This window comes from Pongo abelii, chromosome 9 (assembly GCF_028885655.2).
Source record: "Pongo abelii isolate AG06213 chromosome 9, NHGRI_mPonAbe1-v2.0_pri, whole genome shotgun sequence".
NCBI classification, from domain to species: domain Eukaryota; kingdom Metazoa; phylum Chordata; class Mammalia; order Primates; family Hominidae; genus Pongo; species Pongo abelii.
Window position 1 is genome coordinate 36,290,250 of NC_071994.2, and position 18,697 is coordinate 36,308,946.

General features: G+C 36.2%; 1 protein-coding gene across 13 annotated transcripts in view; it reads left to right on the top strand.

The window, feature by feature from the left end:
* The window catches only part of DCDC1 (doublecortin domain containing 1), a 514,242-nt gene that overhangs the window by 412,304 nt on the left and 83,241 nt on the right, over positions 1 to 18,697 (top strand). For all 13 annotated transcript variants that reach the window (XM_054524533.1, XM_054524542.1, XM_054524537.1 and 10 more), the window contains one exon: positions 6,496 to 6,619. In XM_054524533.1, the coding sequence (XP_054380508.1) occupies positions 6,496 to 6,619 (124 nt within the window). The remainder of the gene's footprint in view (positions 1 to 6,495; positions 6,620 to 18,697) is intronic.

An 18,697-nucleotide genomic window follows, 5' to 3' on the forward strand; every position in this document is an offset into this window, starting at 1 on the left:
AGATTTCTCTTATTCTTGGCCAGTGCTTTGACTAGTGTGAGTTACTTTACCCAGGACTTTATCCTTGAGAAGTCTCAGCCCTTAATGTATTTGCCCATACTAGACTATGACTGATGCAATTGCCCCTTTCCTCTATTCACTGGGCATAGAAGCACTACCAAATGTCCCCAAGGTCCCCTGGGTTTCAGACCTTTGCCTCCACTGTGTAGGGGCAAATTTCAGTCCTCATGGCAATCAAGATCAATTCTGCAATCACTCCCCAGGTCAGTGGAAGACTTATTGCATCCACTGGCAGAAGTGTTACCACAGTGAAAATCAGTACCCAGCGAAGCCTAAGGTTTTAGAAATAGGAATACAGATTCTGAAGTAGCTTTTTGAAAGTGAAGGCAAGAAGGGCCAGTCCTCCCTCTACCATTGGTTTCTGAACCCATGTATTCTAGCTGTTAAGGACACACCACCGTATAATGCTGGGATTATTGCATATACTGATCCTTTAGGATAACACCCCAACCTTACCAGTGTTACCCCAAGCTGGAGACTTAGTTCAGACTTCAGGGCCATTCTTTCATTCTCTGATGCCAACTGCTTCTGGGAGATAATGTACAATGTAAGACAGGTGAATCCTGTGGTTCACTATTGCACCTCCTTTGCCATAAAATGGGTCTCTTAATCTGAGACAATGTTGTGTGTGATATCAGGTCAATAGATAAACATTCTGATGGGGGCACTTTGGGCATCCTGTCCACTTGGTTGTTGAGAACCTCTTCTGTGATAGATGCTCTCTGGTAGGCATTTACATGAGAAATAAAGATTCACAAGCTTTATACCCCCCCCCATAGATCCATCCACATACTTTTTCCTCAAAATTCCATTTCTCTGATCTTCCAGTTTTGTCTTCTTGAGGCTTCTTATCAGCAGGTGAAATCATTAATAATGTATCAATGTATATCCACAGCTCTGGTTACCTATACTTTCTACAAAGTGGGTGATCAAGTATTCCACTCACAGCTCAACCTAATGGGACAATTTCTCACCACTGTCCTTCAGGGACACACCCAAGTGGGACTATAAATGTAAGAGCAGTGCACTCTGACCAGCACTAACACATCACACTGACCTCTTTGTGAACCAGGCTTGAGTTCTTCTGCCATTAAGTCAAATAGTCATAGAGAAACTCTCTCCAGGCCACAGGTGTAAGTTAAGGGAGAGGAATCAGTGCAAAAACCTGGATTTGCTTGAGCCTGATCCTAAATATATCACTTCCATTGTACAATATAGGATGTTTTTGCATCTGTCTTACCACATGTCATGAAGGATATTACCACACCCAGCTCATGATGGGTGGCTCAGTTTTCATCGTCACTTCACCATGCATGTCCCAGTTCTTAGTCTCAAAAACAGTGTTTCAATACACCAGGAATTGTTTTTCAAAAACACAGTTGTTTTCTGTTGCAAAGAGGATGGTCTTGCTCAACAATCTTAGGACCAACACTGCACTTCTCTTATTGGGCTTACCAGAGACTTAACACAGAATCCTTTATCACCTCAGCTAGCTTTAGTACCATTGGGTCTGCCAGGTCAGAAGGAGGAAATACCCTTTGTCAGATGTTTCTGTTAGTTCAGGTAGGTTTTAAGAAAAGACCTTTGACTTCAGTAATGTGAAAACCCTGAGGCAGTTTCACTGGAGTTTCAGAGATGAAAATCTAATAGGAATTGGTTTAGGAGAGAAAGGGAAGAGAATGAAAAAGGAGATGAGTCTTTTAAGGACTTTGCTGCAAAGGGACACACAGAAATAAGGCAATAACTAGTCATGGATGTGGGTGTAGAGAGGGTTCTTTTTTTCGTGTCAGATTGTCAGACATTATGCAGATGGAATGATGCAGAAGGGAAGGAAAATTAACAGCAGAAAGCAGGAACAAAGTCCTAGATGAAGGAGGATAAGGGTCCGAGGCACAAGCACAAGTATTGGCCTTCAATCAGAGAACAGACAGCTCTGCTATAGTGGAGGGCAGGAGGGCAGGCAGAGTGTATGGGTACAGAGGCAGGGAGTTGGGTAGATTTGCTGGTGGGAGGATGAGGAAAGTCTTCTGACCACTTCTATTTTCTCAGTGAAATAAGAAGGGCTTCAGCAGACATTGAGAAATGGGCAGTGGGAAGTGAGAGGTTTGATGAGAAAGAAGTCATGTGCCCCTCAGGGGTTGGAGTCAATGGGATGGAGGAATGCAGTGAGATGGCCCACCAGTGCTGAGGGTCCACTTGAGGTTTGTGGTTATAAATTTAAAAGAGTAGTTGTCAACACTACCTGATCTCATGCTCCCTCTTTATAAAAAATATATTTTAATGACTTCTTTATTATCCTAAAATAAAATTTATAGTTAAGATAACCTACCCACTAATGTAACTTTAAAGAAATGGTTGACCAGTAATAATTATGGAAATAAAAGAAAAATAACTTTAAAGTAAAAGTAATATATATTGTAATATAAATTCTCAGCACAGCTACTCTGGACAACATTAAGTTTGCAGATACTTGCTCCTATGCATAGAACAAACTGGATATGTGAACTATAAATACCAAAGGATACAACTATGTTGTATTGGTGACTCAAATACCATAAATGGTAATGCCATCAATGATGTGATTTTTCCAAAATAGTGAACGACATAAAAAAAATCAGAGCTTCCCTACTTGAGATATTGGAGGGAGCTGAATTTCTATAAAATTCAGTGTGTATGAAAAAGTACTTTGGGCTGGGCATGGTGGCTCATGCCTATAATCCTTGCACTTTGGGAGGCCAAGGTGGGAGAATTACTTGAGGCCAAGACTTTGAGACCAGCATGGGCAACATAGCTACACCCCATCTCAATAAAAAAAAATGGTGTCGTTTTGTAAAACATAGTTTGGTTTTAGACTCCAATTTTCCCCAAGATGAATGCTCAGAGGGAAATTTGAAAGTCTGTGAGATATGGGACAAACTTTCCCATATTTTGAAGGATATTTGGTATTCTTGGTCTCCTGCCAGTTAGATGACAGTAGTGTCATCTAATCATTGTGACAACCAAAAAAGTCCTCAAATTCTTAAACACTCCCTAATATATCCATATCGCTCCCCAAACCACATCGTGATCTGATCATTTGTAGCAATTTCATTCATGGTTGTTTGTGTTTTTCTCCAGCCACTGATCAACTCTTCAAGTATAGGCTTTGAGTTGGACATAACCAGAGTTGGTTTATTTATTTTTTTTTAAGTGAATACAGAGAAGGAGAAGGGGCAATGGGTTGAGGGCAAGCACAAGACAGTGGCTATGACGCTGGACCATGAATCTTAACTGAGTACAAAGGGAGGAGCCTACCTGGCAGGGAGGTTATGGAGTATGAAGAGGTGATCAATGCAGTGGCTTGGATAATCTGGAAGAGTTGAGGAATTATTGGAGTACGGATACTTAAATACATGAACTAGAGAAAAAGGAGGTGGTGGTGAAAGGGTGGTGTTGTTGAAAATAGGATTTTGAAAGCGGTGTAGTTATTTGTATTGACCAGTTTGAGGTTGTGTTCATGGGAAGGGTAGGCTGATATTTGAAAAGGGGTTAAAATCTTGGGAGGCCCTGAGAAGCCAGGGTGGATTGTCTACTCAGATAATGAAAAGATGTTGGATAATTACAGGAGCAGAGGTAGAGAGAACAAAAGTAAGCCAGGATAGTAAACTCTTCAATAAATGAGAAGAAAGGATAAAGGAGAACTGATATAAATGCAACCAGGAAGTGAAGTAGCTGATATGGTCTATTGATATGTGCTTCAAAGCGACTGGGGGGTCTTTGGAATTGGATGGAGTAACAATAAACTAGATATGGCTATGAGAAACAAGAAAGCAAGCTTTTATATCTCCAGGCCCAGAAGATATTGATGTGTGAATGAGAAAACAACAAGAAAGGTTTTCAAAAGAAGCGGGTTCTTGGAGGTAGACCATGTATTCCAAAAAATAAAAAAAAATTGGTATGATTTAAATATATGTGTTCCTGTCACTTTCACCTGCAGTTGTAGGAGCTTACCGCCTTCTGAAGTTGTTCGCTAATATTCCAATAACTCAAATATGTTGTCTGAATTAATGAACTTTCCATTTCTCTTTAGACTTCAGTTTGGGTTGCTGGGTATTTGTTGTCTTGTATGTAGCCAACACTCTACGAAACAAGACGTATAAAAAGCATTGCTCAGATAATGAATTTGTGATTTCACAGAGAACAAGGCCAAGTACTATGGATGGATCTGACGGGGCTAAGGGATCTCAGAAAATTTGCAGGCTCAGATGACCATCATGTGCACTGGAAAATTATGGGTGATGCACTGCTCCTGCATTCTCATTCATTAATCAGTGATGTATTGCATTAGTAAATGTCCATCATTTCATTTCTAGGACCAGTATTTCTTAGCTATTATAATTATGCTCTTGCCACAGTGTTACATTTTATTGGCTAATACTGATTTAGGAATTTTACATCTTTAATTATAAATACAATTGCTGTATCACTTCTTAAATTACCACTAACTTTATTATGAAGCTTATCTCCCCTTCATGGGATGAATTAACTAGTTTTCTATATCTTTATGGTTTAAAGTATTTTATATCACATGAAAAGATCTGTCCCATGTTCTGCAAAGATACATGATCAGGAGCTCGTTTTTAGTATTTTCTATTTCAAATCTGTGAGGTTTTTCCCAGAAATTAATTTATTCATTAGAATTGTTGTATTTAGGCCGGGTGCGGTGGCTCACACCTGTAATCCCAGCACTTTGGGAGGCTGAGGCGGGCAGATCACGAGGTCAGGAGATCGAGACCATCCTGGATAACATGGTGAAACCCCGTCTCTACTAAAAATACAAAAAAATAGCCGGGCGTGGTGGCAGGCGCCTGTAGTCACAGCTACTCGGGAGGCTGAGGCAGGAGAATGGCGTGAACCCAGGAGGTGGAGTTTGCAGTGAGCCGAGATCGAGCCACTGCACTCCAGCCTGGGCGACAGAGCAAGACTCTGTCTCAAAAAAAAAAAAAAAAAAAAAGAATTTTATTTATTTATATATACGTGCATAATATACTCTTACTTTTCATTTTGTTAATGTTAAATATTTAGCTCAATTTTCCTGTTTGGTTTGTCTTACATTATTATTCATCTAGATTTATTTGCAAGAGATTTGCTATTATATTTTTTATTTCAAAGACATATTTTGGGGGTTGTTTCTACTTTTTGCCTACTATTAATAGTGCTGCTGTGAACTTTCATGCACAAGTATTATTTGAATACGTACCTTCAAATCTTTTGAGTTTATACACCTAAGTATGGGATTGCTGGGTCACGTGGCATTCTAATATTTGACTTTCTGAGGAACTGCCAAACTGAAAAACACTTCTTTGGACCATTCTGCTGAGGGTCTACTTTCCAAGTTATTGATTTCTATTTGAACCTTTATTATAATTTCCCTTCACCTATTTTTCCTTAGGACAATTTTATATTTAAAAAATAATAATTTGAGTTGAATGCTTTATTAATTTCCCTTCTCTACTTAGCTTTTAATAAATTAGCACTTAATATTATAAATTTATCTTTGGATATAATTCTACATGTATCCTGTAAGGTTTCAAGTACGTTATTTCATTGCTTACTAAATAACTACTGATCACATTTTTCCCCCCCATCTGGTATGATAGAGTTTTAGGGGAGAAATGTGTGTTTACTTATAATTAATATATAATTAATATAATACTTATGATAATAAATATCATAATACTTATATATAATGTAACCAATATAATTACTATATAATTAATATAATATGTGGTCGAAATTATAAAATTGCCTTTATATCTGATTTTGTTTTCTCATTTGTCACAATATATGGCTTATTCCATTTTTATTTTAAAACTATATTAAAGTTTACTTTGTGTATATGTGGCAAATGTTACAAATATTCCATGAATTGTTGAGAAAGATATATTCTCCATTAGCATGTTACAGTGTATATAAATACTTACATTTATTAGTTATGGCAGTCAGATATTTTATGTTTTTATTTATTACTTTAAAAAATTTATCTGGTGCTTTCCAATCTGTTGGTCTTTTAATAATGTATCCCACAATAATTGTATGTCAGCTAACTTCTCTTTTACTGTCTAAAGTTTTGCTTGATTTTTATGTTAATATTGTTATTTATGTCATTGTTATTATAAAAGGACTGTTATTCTACTTTACCTTTTGCCTCAAATATGGTTGTCTAGCAATAACATTGCCAATTTTGCCTTAATGCTTTCCTGATTTTAAAATTTATTATTTTTTATTAAGTTACTCTCATCTGTGTCTCTTTACACAGCAAATTTTCAGATTTGGGTTTTTAATTCAAACTGAGTTTTTGCCTAGTATATAGTAAGTACTCAATGAATTAAATGAATATTTTAAAATGATGTTTAACCTTGCTAAATTTCTTTTTGTTTTTATCTTTTGTTTTAGGTGGGCCATAAAACATGAAGGAACCAGTAAGCCAGGCCAGTGGAAACATTCTAGAGTTGAAAATCCTCTATGGAACAAGCTTACCTACATGTGGCCTGTCCTTCCCAGCGGCCAACTTAATGAGGTTGTGTTGCTTAGCTTAAGAGATGGTCATTGAGACTTACTGTAAGGCCCAGTTGTGTGGTCAAATTCCTGACAACTTCCATATAGCTTTTGAATTGCAGCTGTTAGGTGCAAGATATCAAACTTGCTAATTCTGTTGTTCTATCAATTAATTAGAAAGATGTGTTTAAGTCTCCCATTATGGAGATGAACTTATCTATTTTTTCTTGTACTCTGTCAAATATTGCTTCATATATTTTGAGATTTAATTCTTAGGCACACACGTGTTCAAAATATTATATCTCCCTGGTGAATTGAAACTTCTATTATTATGTAGAAACTGTCACTAGCTCTAGTAAAAGTCTCATTTATCCAATACTAATAGAAATGTTCCAACTTTCTTTTGGTTATTATTTTCCTCGTATATCTTCTTTCCACCCTTTCCTTTCTGTTTATATGTTCTTCTGTTTTAGAGGGGCTCCCAGTAATCAGCATATAGTTCATTTAAAAATTTTATCTGGCAATTTTTGTCTGTAGTCTAAAGTATTTGGTCTTTTCTATGTGTTGCAATTACAGGTGTGAATTGTATTTGGATTATTATGTGCTTTCTATTTGTCCTGGCTTTTCTGTGTTCTCCCCTCACCCCATTCTTGTGTTCTTTTAGACCAAATTTTTTTTTTCTCATTACATTTTCCCCATCAACTAGTTTGGAAATTATACCCTCTATTTTTATTCTGTTTATTTCTGAACATTTTAGCTTGCATACCTAAATGATCAAAGTTTGAAGTTAACAAATATATTAATTTGTTACTTTCTTCTCTCAAATAATCCAATCATATGATTTGTGACTTATATGCTATTATAGTAATATAGTGTAATTTTATCTTTTAATAATTTTCCATTAGATCACATTGTGTGTAGTCAATATATATTTAGAGTTATCCCCAATTTTTCATCTTTCTGGTTATAATTTCTTCTTATGTTCCAGTCCTTCCACCTGGGCTACTTTCTTTTAGCTGAATACAACCTTCTTTTAGTTATTGGTAGCAAGCTCTTCTCATTTTTACTTATCTGAAAATGTCTTTATTTTGCCCTTATTCATGTAAGGTATTTTCACATAGCAAAGCAAATACATCATCACTGACTTCTACTTTCCATTGTTGTTATGGAGAAGTCAGCTATCATTCTAAATGTATTCTCATGTAGGTATCTATCTTTTTTCTCTGGTTGGTTTTAATACCTTCTCTCTGGTATTCTACAGTTTCAGCACAATATATCTGGGAGAAGATTTCTTTTTATTTATCATCCTTCAGATTCTAAGATTCTTTGGGGTTCTTCAATCTGTGGATTGGCATCTTGCAGAATTTCTGGAAAATTATCACCTATCAACTCTTCAAATATTTTCTCTCTTATATTCTCCCACTCCCTTATTTTTTCTTTAAAAATTTATTTATAATTATTATGGACACATCGCAGTTATACATAATTTATGAGATACATGTGATGTTTTGATACAGGCATATCATGTAGTGTGTAATGATAAAATCAGGGTACTTAGAGTATCCATCATCTCAAGCATTTGTCATTTATTTGTTTTAGGAACATTCCGTTTCTACTATTTTGGCTATTTAAAAATATACGGTAAATTGCTGTTTAGTCATTCTATCATGCTACTGACTACTAGATCTTATTCATTCTGTCTAAACTGTAATTTTGTACCTATAAAACAACCTCCCTTTATTCCCTCCTCCCCACTACCTGTCCCGGCCTCTGGCAACCATCATTCTAGTCTCTATCTCCATGAGTTAAATTTTATTTATTTTTTTGCTCCTACGTATGAGTGAAAACATGCAATATTTGTCTTTTCGTGCTTGGCTTATTTTACTTAACAAAATATCCTCCAGTTCCATCTGTGTTATTACAAATGACAGGATTGCATTCTTTTTTATGGCTGAAATACTTCACTGTGTATACATACATTTTCTTTATCCATTCATCTGTTGATGAATACTTAGGTTGATTCCATATTTTGCCTATTATGAATAGTGCTGCAATAAACAAGGGAATGCAGACATTTCTTTGATGTATTGATTTCCTTTCTTTTGGATGTATATCCAGTAGTGGGATTACTGGAACATATGGTAGTTCTATTTTTAGTTTTTGGAGGGACCTCCACACTGTTCTCCATAATGGCTGTACTAATTTACATTCCCACCAACAGTGTAGGGTTGGTAGGAGAAAAGGTTTCTCTTTCTTCTTATTCTTACCAGCATTCATTATTGTCTTTCCTTTGGATAAAAGTCATTTTAACTAGGGCAAGACGATATTTCATTGCAGTTTTGATTTTCATTTCTCTGATGATTAGTGATATTGAGCATTTTTGCATATACCTGTTTGCCATTTGTATGTCTTCTTTTAAGAAATGTCTATTCAGCTCTTTTGCCCACTTTTTATTATTATACTTTAAGTTCTGGGGTACATGTACACAATGTGCAGGTTTGTTAAATGGGTATACACGTGCCATGGTGGTTTGCTGCACCCATCAACCCATCATCTACATTAGGTATTTCTCCTAATGCTATTCCTCCTCTAGCCCCCCACCCCCTGATAGGCCCCATTGTGTGATGTTCCCCTCCCTGTGTCCATCTGTTCTCATTGTTCAACTCCCACTTATGAGTGAGAACATACGGTATTTGGTTTTCTGTTCTTCTGTTAGTATGCTGAGAATGATGGTTTCCAGCTTCATCCATGTCCCTGCAAAGGACATGAACTCATCCCTTTTTATGGCTGCATAGTATTCCATGGTGTATATGTGCCACATTTTCTTTATCCAGTCTATCATTGATGGGCATTTGGGTTGGTTTCAAGTCTTTGCTATTGTGAACAGTGCTACAATAAGCATACATGTGCATGTGTCTTTATAGTAGAATCATTTTTAATTCTTTGGGTATATACCGAGTAATGGGATTGCTGGGTCAAATGGCATTTCTGGTTCTAGATCCTTGAGGAATCACCACACTGTCTTCCACAATGGTTGAACTAATTTACACTCCCACCAACAGTGTGAAAGCATTCCTATTTCTCCACATCCTCTCCAGCATCTGTTGTTTCCTGACTTTTTAATGATCAGCATTCTAACTGGTATGAGATGGTATCTCACTGTGGTTTTGATTTGCGTTTCTCTAATGACCAGTGATGATGAGCTTTATTTAATACGTTTGTTGGCCGCACAAGTATCTGCTTTTGAGAAGTATCTGTTCATATCCTTTGCTCACTTTTTGATGGGGTTGTTTGTTTTTTTCTTGTAAATTTGTTTAAGTTCTTTGTAGATTCTGGATATTAGCCGTTTGTCAGATGGATAGATTGCAAAAATGTTCTCCCATTCTGTAGGTTGCCTGTTCACTCTGATGATAGTTTCCTTTGCTTTGCAGAAGCTCTTTAGTTTAATTAGATCCCATTTGTCTATTTTGGCTTTGTTGCCATTGCTTTTGGTGTTTTAGTCATGAAGTCTTTTCCCATGCCTATGTCCTGAATGGTATTGCCTAGGTTTTCTTCTAGGGTTTTTATGGTGTTAGGTCTTATGTTTAAGTCTTTAATCCATCTTGAGTTAATTTTTGTATATGATGTAAGGAAGGGGTCCAGTTTCAATTTTCTGCATATTGCTAGCCAGTTTTCCCAACACCATTTATTAAATAGGGAATCCTTTCCCTGTTGCTTACTTTTGTCAGGTTTGTCAAAGATCGGATAGTTGTAGATGTGTGGTGTTATCTCTAAGGCCTCTGTTCTGTTCCATTGGTATATATATCTGTTGTGGTAGCAGTACTATGCTGTTTTGGTTACTGTAGCCTTGTAGTATAGTTTGAAGTCAAGTAGCATGATGCCTCCAGCTTTGTTCTTTTGGCTTAGGATTGTCTTGGCTATGAGGGCTCTTTTTTGGTTCCATATGAAATTTAAAGTAGTTTTTCTACTTCTGTGAAGAAAGTCAATGGTAGCTTGATGGGGAGAGCATTGAATCTATAAATTACTTTGGGCAATATGGCCATTTTCACGATTTTGATTCTTTCTATCTATGAGCATGGAATGTTTTCCCATTTGTTTATGTACTCTCTTATTTTCTTGAGCAGCGGTTTGTAGTTCTCCTTGAAAAGGTCCTTCACATCCCTTGTAAGTTGTATTCCTAGGTATTTTATTCTCTTAGTAGCAATCGTGAATGGGAGTTCACGCATTATTTGGCTCTCTGTTTGTCTATTATTGGTGTATAGGAATGCTTGTGATTTTTGCACATTGATTTTGAATCCTCAGACTTTGCAGAAATTGCTAATCAGCTTAAGAAGATTTTGGGCTGAGATGATGAGGTTTTCTAAATATACAATCATGTTATCTGTAAACAGAGACAATTTGACTTCCTCTCTTCCTATTCGAATACCCTTTATTTCTTTCTCTTGCCTGATTGCCCTGGGCCAGCCACTTCCAATACTATGTTGAATAGGAGTGGTGAGAGGGGCATACTTGTCTCATGCCAGTTTTCTAAGGAAATGTCTGTTCGGCTCTTTTGCCCATGTTTTTTTGCTAGGTTATTTGATTATTTTCCCTATTGAGTTGTTTGAGCTTCTTATGCATTCTAGTTATTAGTCCCCTCTCAGATGTGTAGTTTGCAAATATTTTCTTCCATTCTGTGGGTTGTCTCTTTACTTTGTTGCTTGTTTCATTTGCTGTGCAGAAGCTTTTTAGCTTGATGTGATCCCATGTTTTCATTTTTGCTTTGGTTTCTTGTGCTTTTGTGGTATTACTCAAGAAATTCTTCCCAGACTATTCTTGTCCTGAAGTTACTTCTTAATGTTTTCTTCTAATAGTTTCATAAGTTTAGGTCTTAGATTTGAGAATTTAATTCATTTTGATTTTATTTTTGCATACGTTGAGAAATAGGGGTCTAGTTTCATTCTTCTGTATATGGATATCCATTTTCCCCCAGCACCATTTATTGAAGAAGGTATCCTTTTCCCAGGGTACGTTCTTAGCATATTTGACAAAAATGAGTTCACTGTAAATGCATGAATTTATTTATAGGCCATCTATTCTATTCATTTAGTCTATATGTTTTTATGCCAGTACCATGCTATTTTGGTTACTATAGCTTTGTAGTACAATTTCAAGTCCGGTAATGCTTCACTCTGTTCTTTATAGAAATCTGATTAGGTGCACACAAGACCTTCTTATTTTGACTTCCATGTCTCTTAACTCCTCTAATATTTTTCATCTCTTTGTATCTTTATGATGCATTTTTGCATCATATTTTCAGACATTTTTCTTCCAGTTTATTAATTTTCTCTTCATCTTTGTCTAATATTATTTAAACTCCAAGGATCAACCTGTGATATGAATCCTCAGTGATTATTTTTCTTCACACAGTGACAATGTTTGAGATAGTCTGTTTTACTTGCAACATCCTGGAAAAGTATTATTTATGGTTTACCTTTTCAGTGAAATTTAGCCTATTGTGATTCTTGTTTTATGAAGGGAGATGGTCTCCTGTTTAGATTTCCTTTCTTGGCTGACCTTTGGAATTTGTGTCCTGAGCCCTTCCCCTGCAAGACCAAATTCCATCCAGATAAAAGCTAGGGTGAGCATTCTGCTTATCTCTCTGGATCTCTAGTATGTAATATTTTATTTCTAGGTCAATGGCACAGTCTAAAAGATATTTTAGAAATAATGTATCCTGACTTTTTAGTTGTTTACAGCAGAGAGTCAATCAACTTGTCTAATTCATCATATTTTCTGGTCTCAACCAAGTTTTTATTCTTTCCTCTTAAAAATCATGATCCCCTGTGCTTTCTTACTGATTGAATCAATGAGTCGCAGCACTTTTGATCATGAATAGATGGAGTCTGAAGCCAAGAAGTCATTGTTTTGGCCCTTAAAGATGTTCTTAAACTTAGACTGTAGTGAAGCAACAGTCTGGAAAACTGAGTTTTCTTAAAAGAGAAAAAGAGTTATTCAAAATAGCAGAAGCATTGTGGTGGGCAGCCTAAGCCAGTGGCTGGATGAATTAATATGTTTGAAATTCGGTTTGAGGGCCAACATGGAGCCAAGCATGAAGGGGTGGCGTGGAGAGACAAGGAGGCCCAGCATGAGCCCAGAAAAGACTGAATTGCACCGATTTTTCTACAGAGGTTCAAGGAGGATGAGGCTAAAACCAGAGATCAGGCAGGATAACGTACACCTCTGCTGGTGGTAAGCAGGTGCCAGCAGGTTGCCTAGTAGCCAAATAGGGCAAGAGGAATGTCCTTAGAGGCCTCTGAGAATCCAGGACATCTAGTACCTACATATGGACACCATGGACCTCTTTCCCAATGGTATATGATTTATTGAGCTTTCATATGAACTCAGAAACCATCTTCAGGGGGAAAAGTGTATCTCTGAAAGGAAACAACAGTCCTGTTAAGAAGTTTGAAACTTCAATTTGATTGAATAGGTAGTCAAAAGGACAGAGCTAAAAAACGAACAAAAAAGAGGCTGTTTTAAATAGGCAGAAACTGGGACACTTCTAGTTGGAATATCAAGTTTCCCACCCACCTAATAGATGGGTGGTGAACAGAGCTGCCTCCTAAGAAGATACTTTTTTTATGTAGGGAAAGAGAAACAATTATAATTATTACTAATTTCATAGATTGTGCATGTCTATCTGTAGAAAGATAGATAGATAGATGATAGATAGATAGATAGATAGATTTTTGAGATGGAGTTTCGCTCGTTACCCTGGCTGAAGTACAATGGCACCTTCTTGGCTCATTGCAACCTCTGCCTCCTGGGTTCAAGCGATTCTCCTGCCTCTGCCTCCTAAGTAGCTGGGATTACATGCATGTGCCACCATGCCTGGCTAATTTTGTATTTTTAGTAGAGATAGGGTTTCACCATGTTGGTCAGATTGGTCTTGAACTCCTGACCTCAAGTGATGCACCCACCTCAGCTTCCCAAAGTGCTAGGATTGCAGGCATGAGCCACTGCACCTGGCCAATATTGTGCATATATATATATATATACAATATATATATATATACATATATATATACATATATATTTAACTTGGCATAAAAGTACAAGTAATTCAGTTAATTAATTGATTTAAGTGATTAATGGTAATTATATTAGAAAACCTAAGTGAACAAAGTTCCTTTTAATATTTACTTTAAAAATGACATTTTTGCCCGGGCGCGATGGCTCACGCCTGTAATCCCAACACTTTGGGAGGCTGAGGCGGGCAGATCATGGGGTCAGGAGTTGGAGACCAGCCTGACCAACATGGTGAAACCCCGTCTCTACTAAAAATACAAAAATTAGCCGGGCATACTGGCAGATGCCTGTAGTCCCAGCTACTCAGGAGGCTGAGGCAGGAGAATCGCTTGAACCTGGGAGGCAGAGGTTGCAGTGAGCTGAGATTGTGCTACTGCACTCCAACCTGGGAGACTGAATGAGACTTCGTCTCAAAAAAAAAAAAAAAAAAGACGTTTTTGTTGATGGTCTCTGATTTGACAATTACATGATCTTAGGCATGAATACAAACTACTCCAAAGTTCTCTAGGCTATTCAAACAGAACAGTAGCTTTTGTGTGGAGCAGATAAGTTACTGTACCCCAACAAAATTCTGTCCTTTACTTGTAAACCGAAAGGAAAGAGCTAAGGCACTACAGTAGCTAAACATAGACAAGTTGACTATGTATTTCAAAATGACTCAGTCTAATGGTCCTCCTACTTATTGAAATGTCTGAGGAAGAGAAGAGAATACTTACCAAACAGGGAAACTCAGATAGCTCTTTTAAAATTAAGTACAGTGTATTTCACTTAAAGTCTGAATCCATCTTATTTGAAGGAACCATATTTTCTTCCAGTCCTATTTCCAGGCAATTGATTTTTTTTTTTAGCAGAACAAACTCTATTTCAGTGAACAGTTAAATGCAATTCATATTTTGGTTGGAAAGCTTTCCATATAAATAAACCGTGATTAGGAAATGTGACACTCATATTGTGGCATTCAGAATACTTTGGGTACTATAAGCATAAATAATAATTTTATACCAGATTTAAGTTTCCAACTTTACTATTTATCTAACCATTATTTATTATATATTTAAGCAATGCAGACAGAGCAAGGAAGGAGATAGACATGGTTCCTAAGTTCGTGAAGCTTACAGATTAAGAAGTATAAGCTATGAGTCAACAAGGAAGAAACCAGAAAAGGAAGGACACAGAGTTGATGAATAAAGGAGAAGGAAGGGAGAGAGAAGAAACTCACAGAAAAAGTTTGGTGTTCCAGAATATTTAGTCATATAGTCACTATGAAGAAAGATCAGCTGGGCTGATTGTCCAAATGGGCCTGAAAATTAAGTAAAAATACTAAATCTAGGAAAACCATCGAACAAACAACACCCTGAGTGAGACTCCAATTCTCCTGTTAGTTCCTTGACAAGAAATTTTCAAAATAGAATGATGGCTAAGAAAGTATGAACAATATAGAAATATGGAATTATCTTGGTAATGTCTCAGACTGCATTAATACCAAAAACTATGTATCTCTCAGTGGTGACAGCTGCTTTGAGAACTGATTTCATGCTGTCCTCACTTTTAAATATTATTCATACTAAAAGGCAATTGATAATATTTTTATGAACAAATAGCATTTAATATATCTAAGGATATCAGTATTTTTTAAATATGGTAAAGCCTTATTGAAAACCAACATTAATAAATTCTTTTGGTTTCTTTTGTGACTAAGTTCATTGGAAAAAAATTAGAGGAACTCAAGTTATTTTCTTACTCTATGGGGGAAAAGTTGTGAATTGAGAAATTGTGCTTCTAAACACTTAAAGGTAAGGAGCAATGTATTTTCATATTCAAGGAAGAAATTGTGGTAAAAAGTAAGTTTAAAAAGATGTAAGATTTTGGAATGAGCTGTTGGATAGTTATTTTAAAATATCTAAATTAAAATATATCCATTTGGACAGGCCATGCCAGACAGAACAAAGCTAAAAGTTTATTACTCTGTTGAGAGATGATAATAAATAGCTACCAGAATAAAGGGGGGTGGTGGGGGAAGGAGACGTGGGAAGGCTCAGGAGAGAACATTGAAGAATATATTATATTGTTAATAGCAAATAGATAAAAAAGGACTAATATAGCTACGAAATTTAGACTGCTGGTTAAGAGCTGGACTCCCAAAACGAACACATCCTCTCTCTGTTATGAGAGAGAGATGAAAAAAAAAAGAAGAATGATCCATTTAAGAGGGAGCACCACAGCTCGTCTAGGGTCTCCCAACTGTGGAGCTGTGACATAGAGCAGTGTGAACACAGAGAAAACCAATAAAGACATGAATGGGAACATAAGAATTCCAACTGAGAAAATGGAGGGAGAAGAACCAGCACTCCAGTCAGTTTAATTACATATCTATACTTTTTGTTGTCCTTCATTATCCCAACGCCATATTTCTCTATGTCTATGAAGGACAGAATGAAAGTGCCTGAAACACCAGAACAAGAATTAAAGCAGCTTAAAGGAAGAACCGACAGTAGTAGTTAACATTTGTAAAGTTTTGAAACCCAAGTTAATGTTTTAATCTCATTTAATTGGATTTCTGTGATGCCTCACATTAAAAAGAGAAGACTCTTGGGCTTCCTTCATCTAATTGGAAAGTAAAAGAAGCCATCCAAAGACAGCAGTGCTTCAGTAGTGCCAAAGCCAATGTCTGCAGATGCTACCACTTGTCATGGGACAAGTTGGAAGTGAGAAAATGTAGAAATAGCTAGGAGCTAAGACAGCACACTTCAGATATGTTCATCAGAAGTATAGCATACTTGGGATATTGAAAAGAACAGTTACACATCCTGAATCTATGAATCGACATGTATCACAGACAAACCATGAAGGAGAATCTTGTTTCTTTTGCCTTTCCCTGCCATGGTTCAGAAAGAAAGAGATATATTAGCTATTTTACACCAAGACTTCAATGCAACAGTAATTTTCTAATGAGATTCCCTCACCATCTCTCTCACCTACCCAACCCTTGCTTCATGATCTTTTATGACTGAAACTAGTATAAAAGTTGATTTTCTCCGTCAACTAAATTGTTCAATATCTCCGCTATAGAATAGTTACAGACAAATCCCAAACATACTTATTGAAGTTATATGACTCCATCCCACTACTTCCCTTTATATAACAGGCCAATTTCAAATAAAAATATACAATGAAGTTGTCACAACCTTTGATAATTTATTCTCAGTAACCATAATAAGAAAAAACAGCACCATGTTGCTCCATTCATAGATAGCAGACACTTATCTAAATAAACACTTGATCATCTACCCTTTGCAATATTATTTCTGTACTGGTGAAAGGTTCTCAGTGAGGTTTAGGAATAAAATGAAGCTTCTTTAGTTCAAATTTTTCTTATTTAAAATTGTGTTAAGTCACCCTTATTGTTTGTCACTGTTGTTAACATATTTACCAAGCAAAATATTCTAGTAAAAATATAAAGGAAAAAACACTTAAACTGAAATCATTCTGCTCATCTGATTTTTAAACACTTATTTATACTGCTTTTCTCCTAATTAAATGCAATTAATGGTATTTATGCACTCATCTCACAAATTTGTGCATCATGATTAGATGCTTTTTCAGTAATCTTCACAGTTTTCAGATTTTGTTTATAATTTATTTAAAACACTTTCTACAACATAATTGCAAGATTCAAAAACTTTTCAGGGAATGTAAGTTAATATAATAATGTATGTTGTCCTAGCTTTTAAAAATTTTGGAACTACTAGTGAATTTCCAAAATTTTTAAAATTTAAAAAATTACTAGCTTTGGAAATTTTGGATTGACTAGGGAAGGCTTCGTCGAGGTTATATTTGAGTAAAGACCTGAAGAACAAGCAGATCTCTAGGAAAATAGCATGCCAGGAAATGTAAACAACTGAGATGATGTGTTTAAGGGACATTGAGGTAAAATATGACAGAAGCAGTGTGAGTGAAGGAGAGGGCAGCAGGAGATAAGGTCAGAGAGAAAATAGGGGGTACTGATCATGCAGGGCCTTCCATGTCATTATAAGGCCTTTGGCTCTTAGTCTGAGATGGAAAGCCATGGGAGGGTCTGGAGCAAAGGAGTGATATGCTGTGACTTAAGGATAAATAGGATCATTATGACAATAGAGTAAAATGGGCTGAGGTAGAAACAGGAATAAGCAGTCGGAAGGCTTTTGCAATCTCTAACTGAGAAGAAATAATTTCTTGGACCAGGATGGTATGAATGAGGGGTGATGAAAAGTAGTTGGGTCCTTAATATAGGGTCCTTGATATAGTCTAATAATGCAAGCACATTTAACTGATGGATTAAGTTAAAAATAAATAGCTAAAATAATTTTATAAGACCATATATTAGAAATTTACAAAGATATTTTAACTAACTTGTGAGACGAAGAAGAAAGCATAATGAAAATTTTAAAAAGGAAACATTTAGAATCAAAGCAAAAGGTGTGAGATTCAGCTAAAGCATACTTGAAGGAAATTTATAGCCTTAAATGCTTATATTAAAATGGAAAAGAGGCTAAAAATTAATAAGATAAGTATCTTTTCTGCCAATGGTGACAGAATGAAGTCAAAGAATTAGAAGGAAAGAAACAGTAAATTGTAAGAGCAGAAACTGATGCAATAGATGATTCATATAAACCAGAGTCATCAAAGTCAAATTTAGGTTCTTTGAAAATATTAATAAAATCGATATAATTGGCAAAACTGATTAAGATAAAAAATAATATTAAAAATATTACCAAAACTCCAGGGGTTCAGTCTAGGTCCTGCTGCTTGCCACACAGAAAGCCAATCACTGAGACAACCAATATTGCCAGGCAAGAAGGCTTTAATCTCATTTAAGTGGGCTGCAGCCAAGGAGATAGGAGATCAGTTTCAGATCTATTTCCCTGGCCAATTAAAATTAGGGGTTTATATAGCAGGAAAGAAACACAACCATGTATGGAAAAACAGGAACTAGGGAAAGGTAAAGAAGAGGGGTTTGTCAACAGGAAGCAGGTGGTTAGTTAGGCAATCA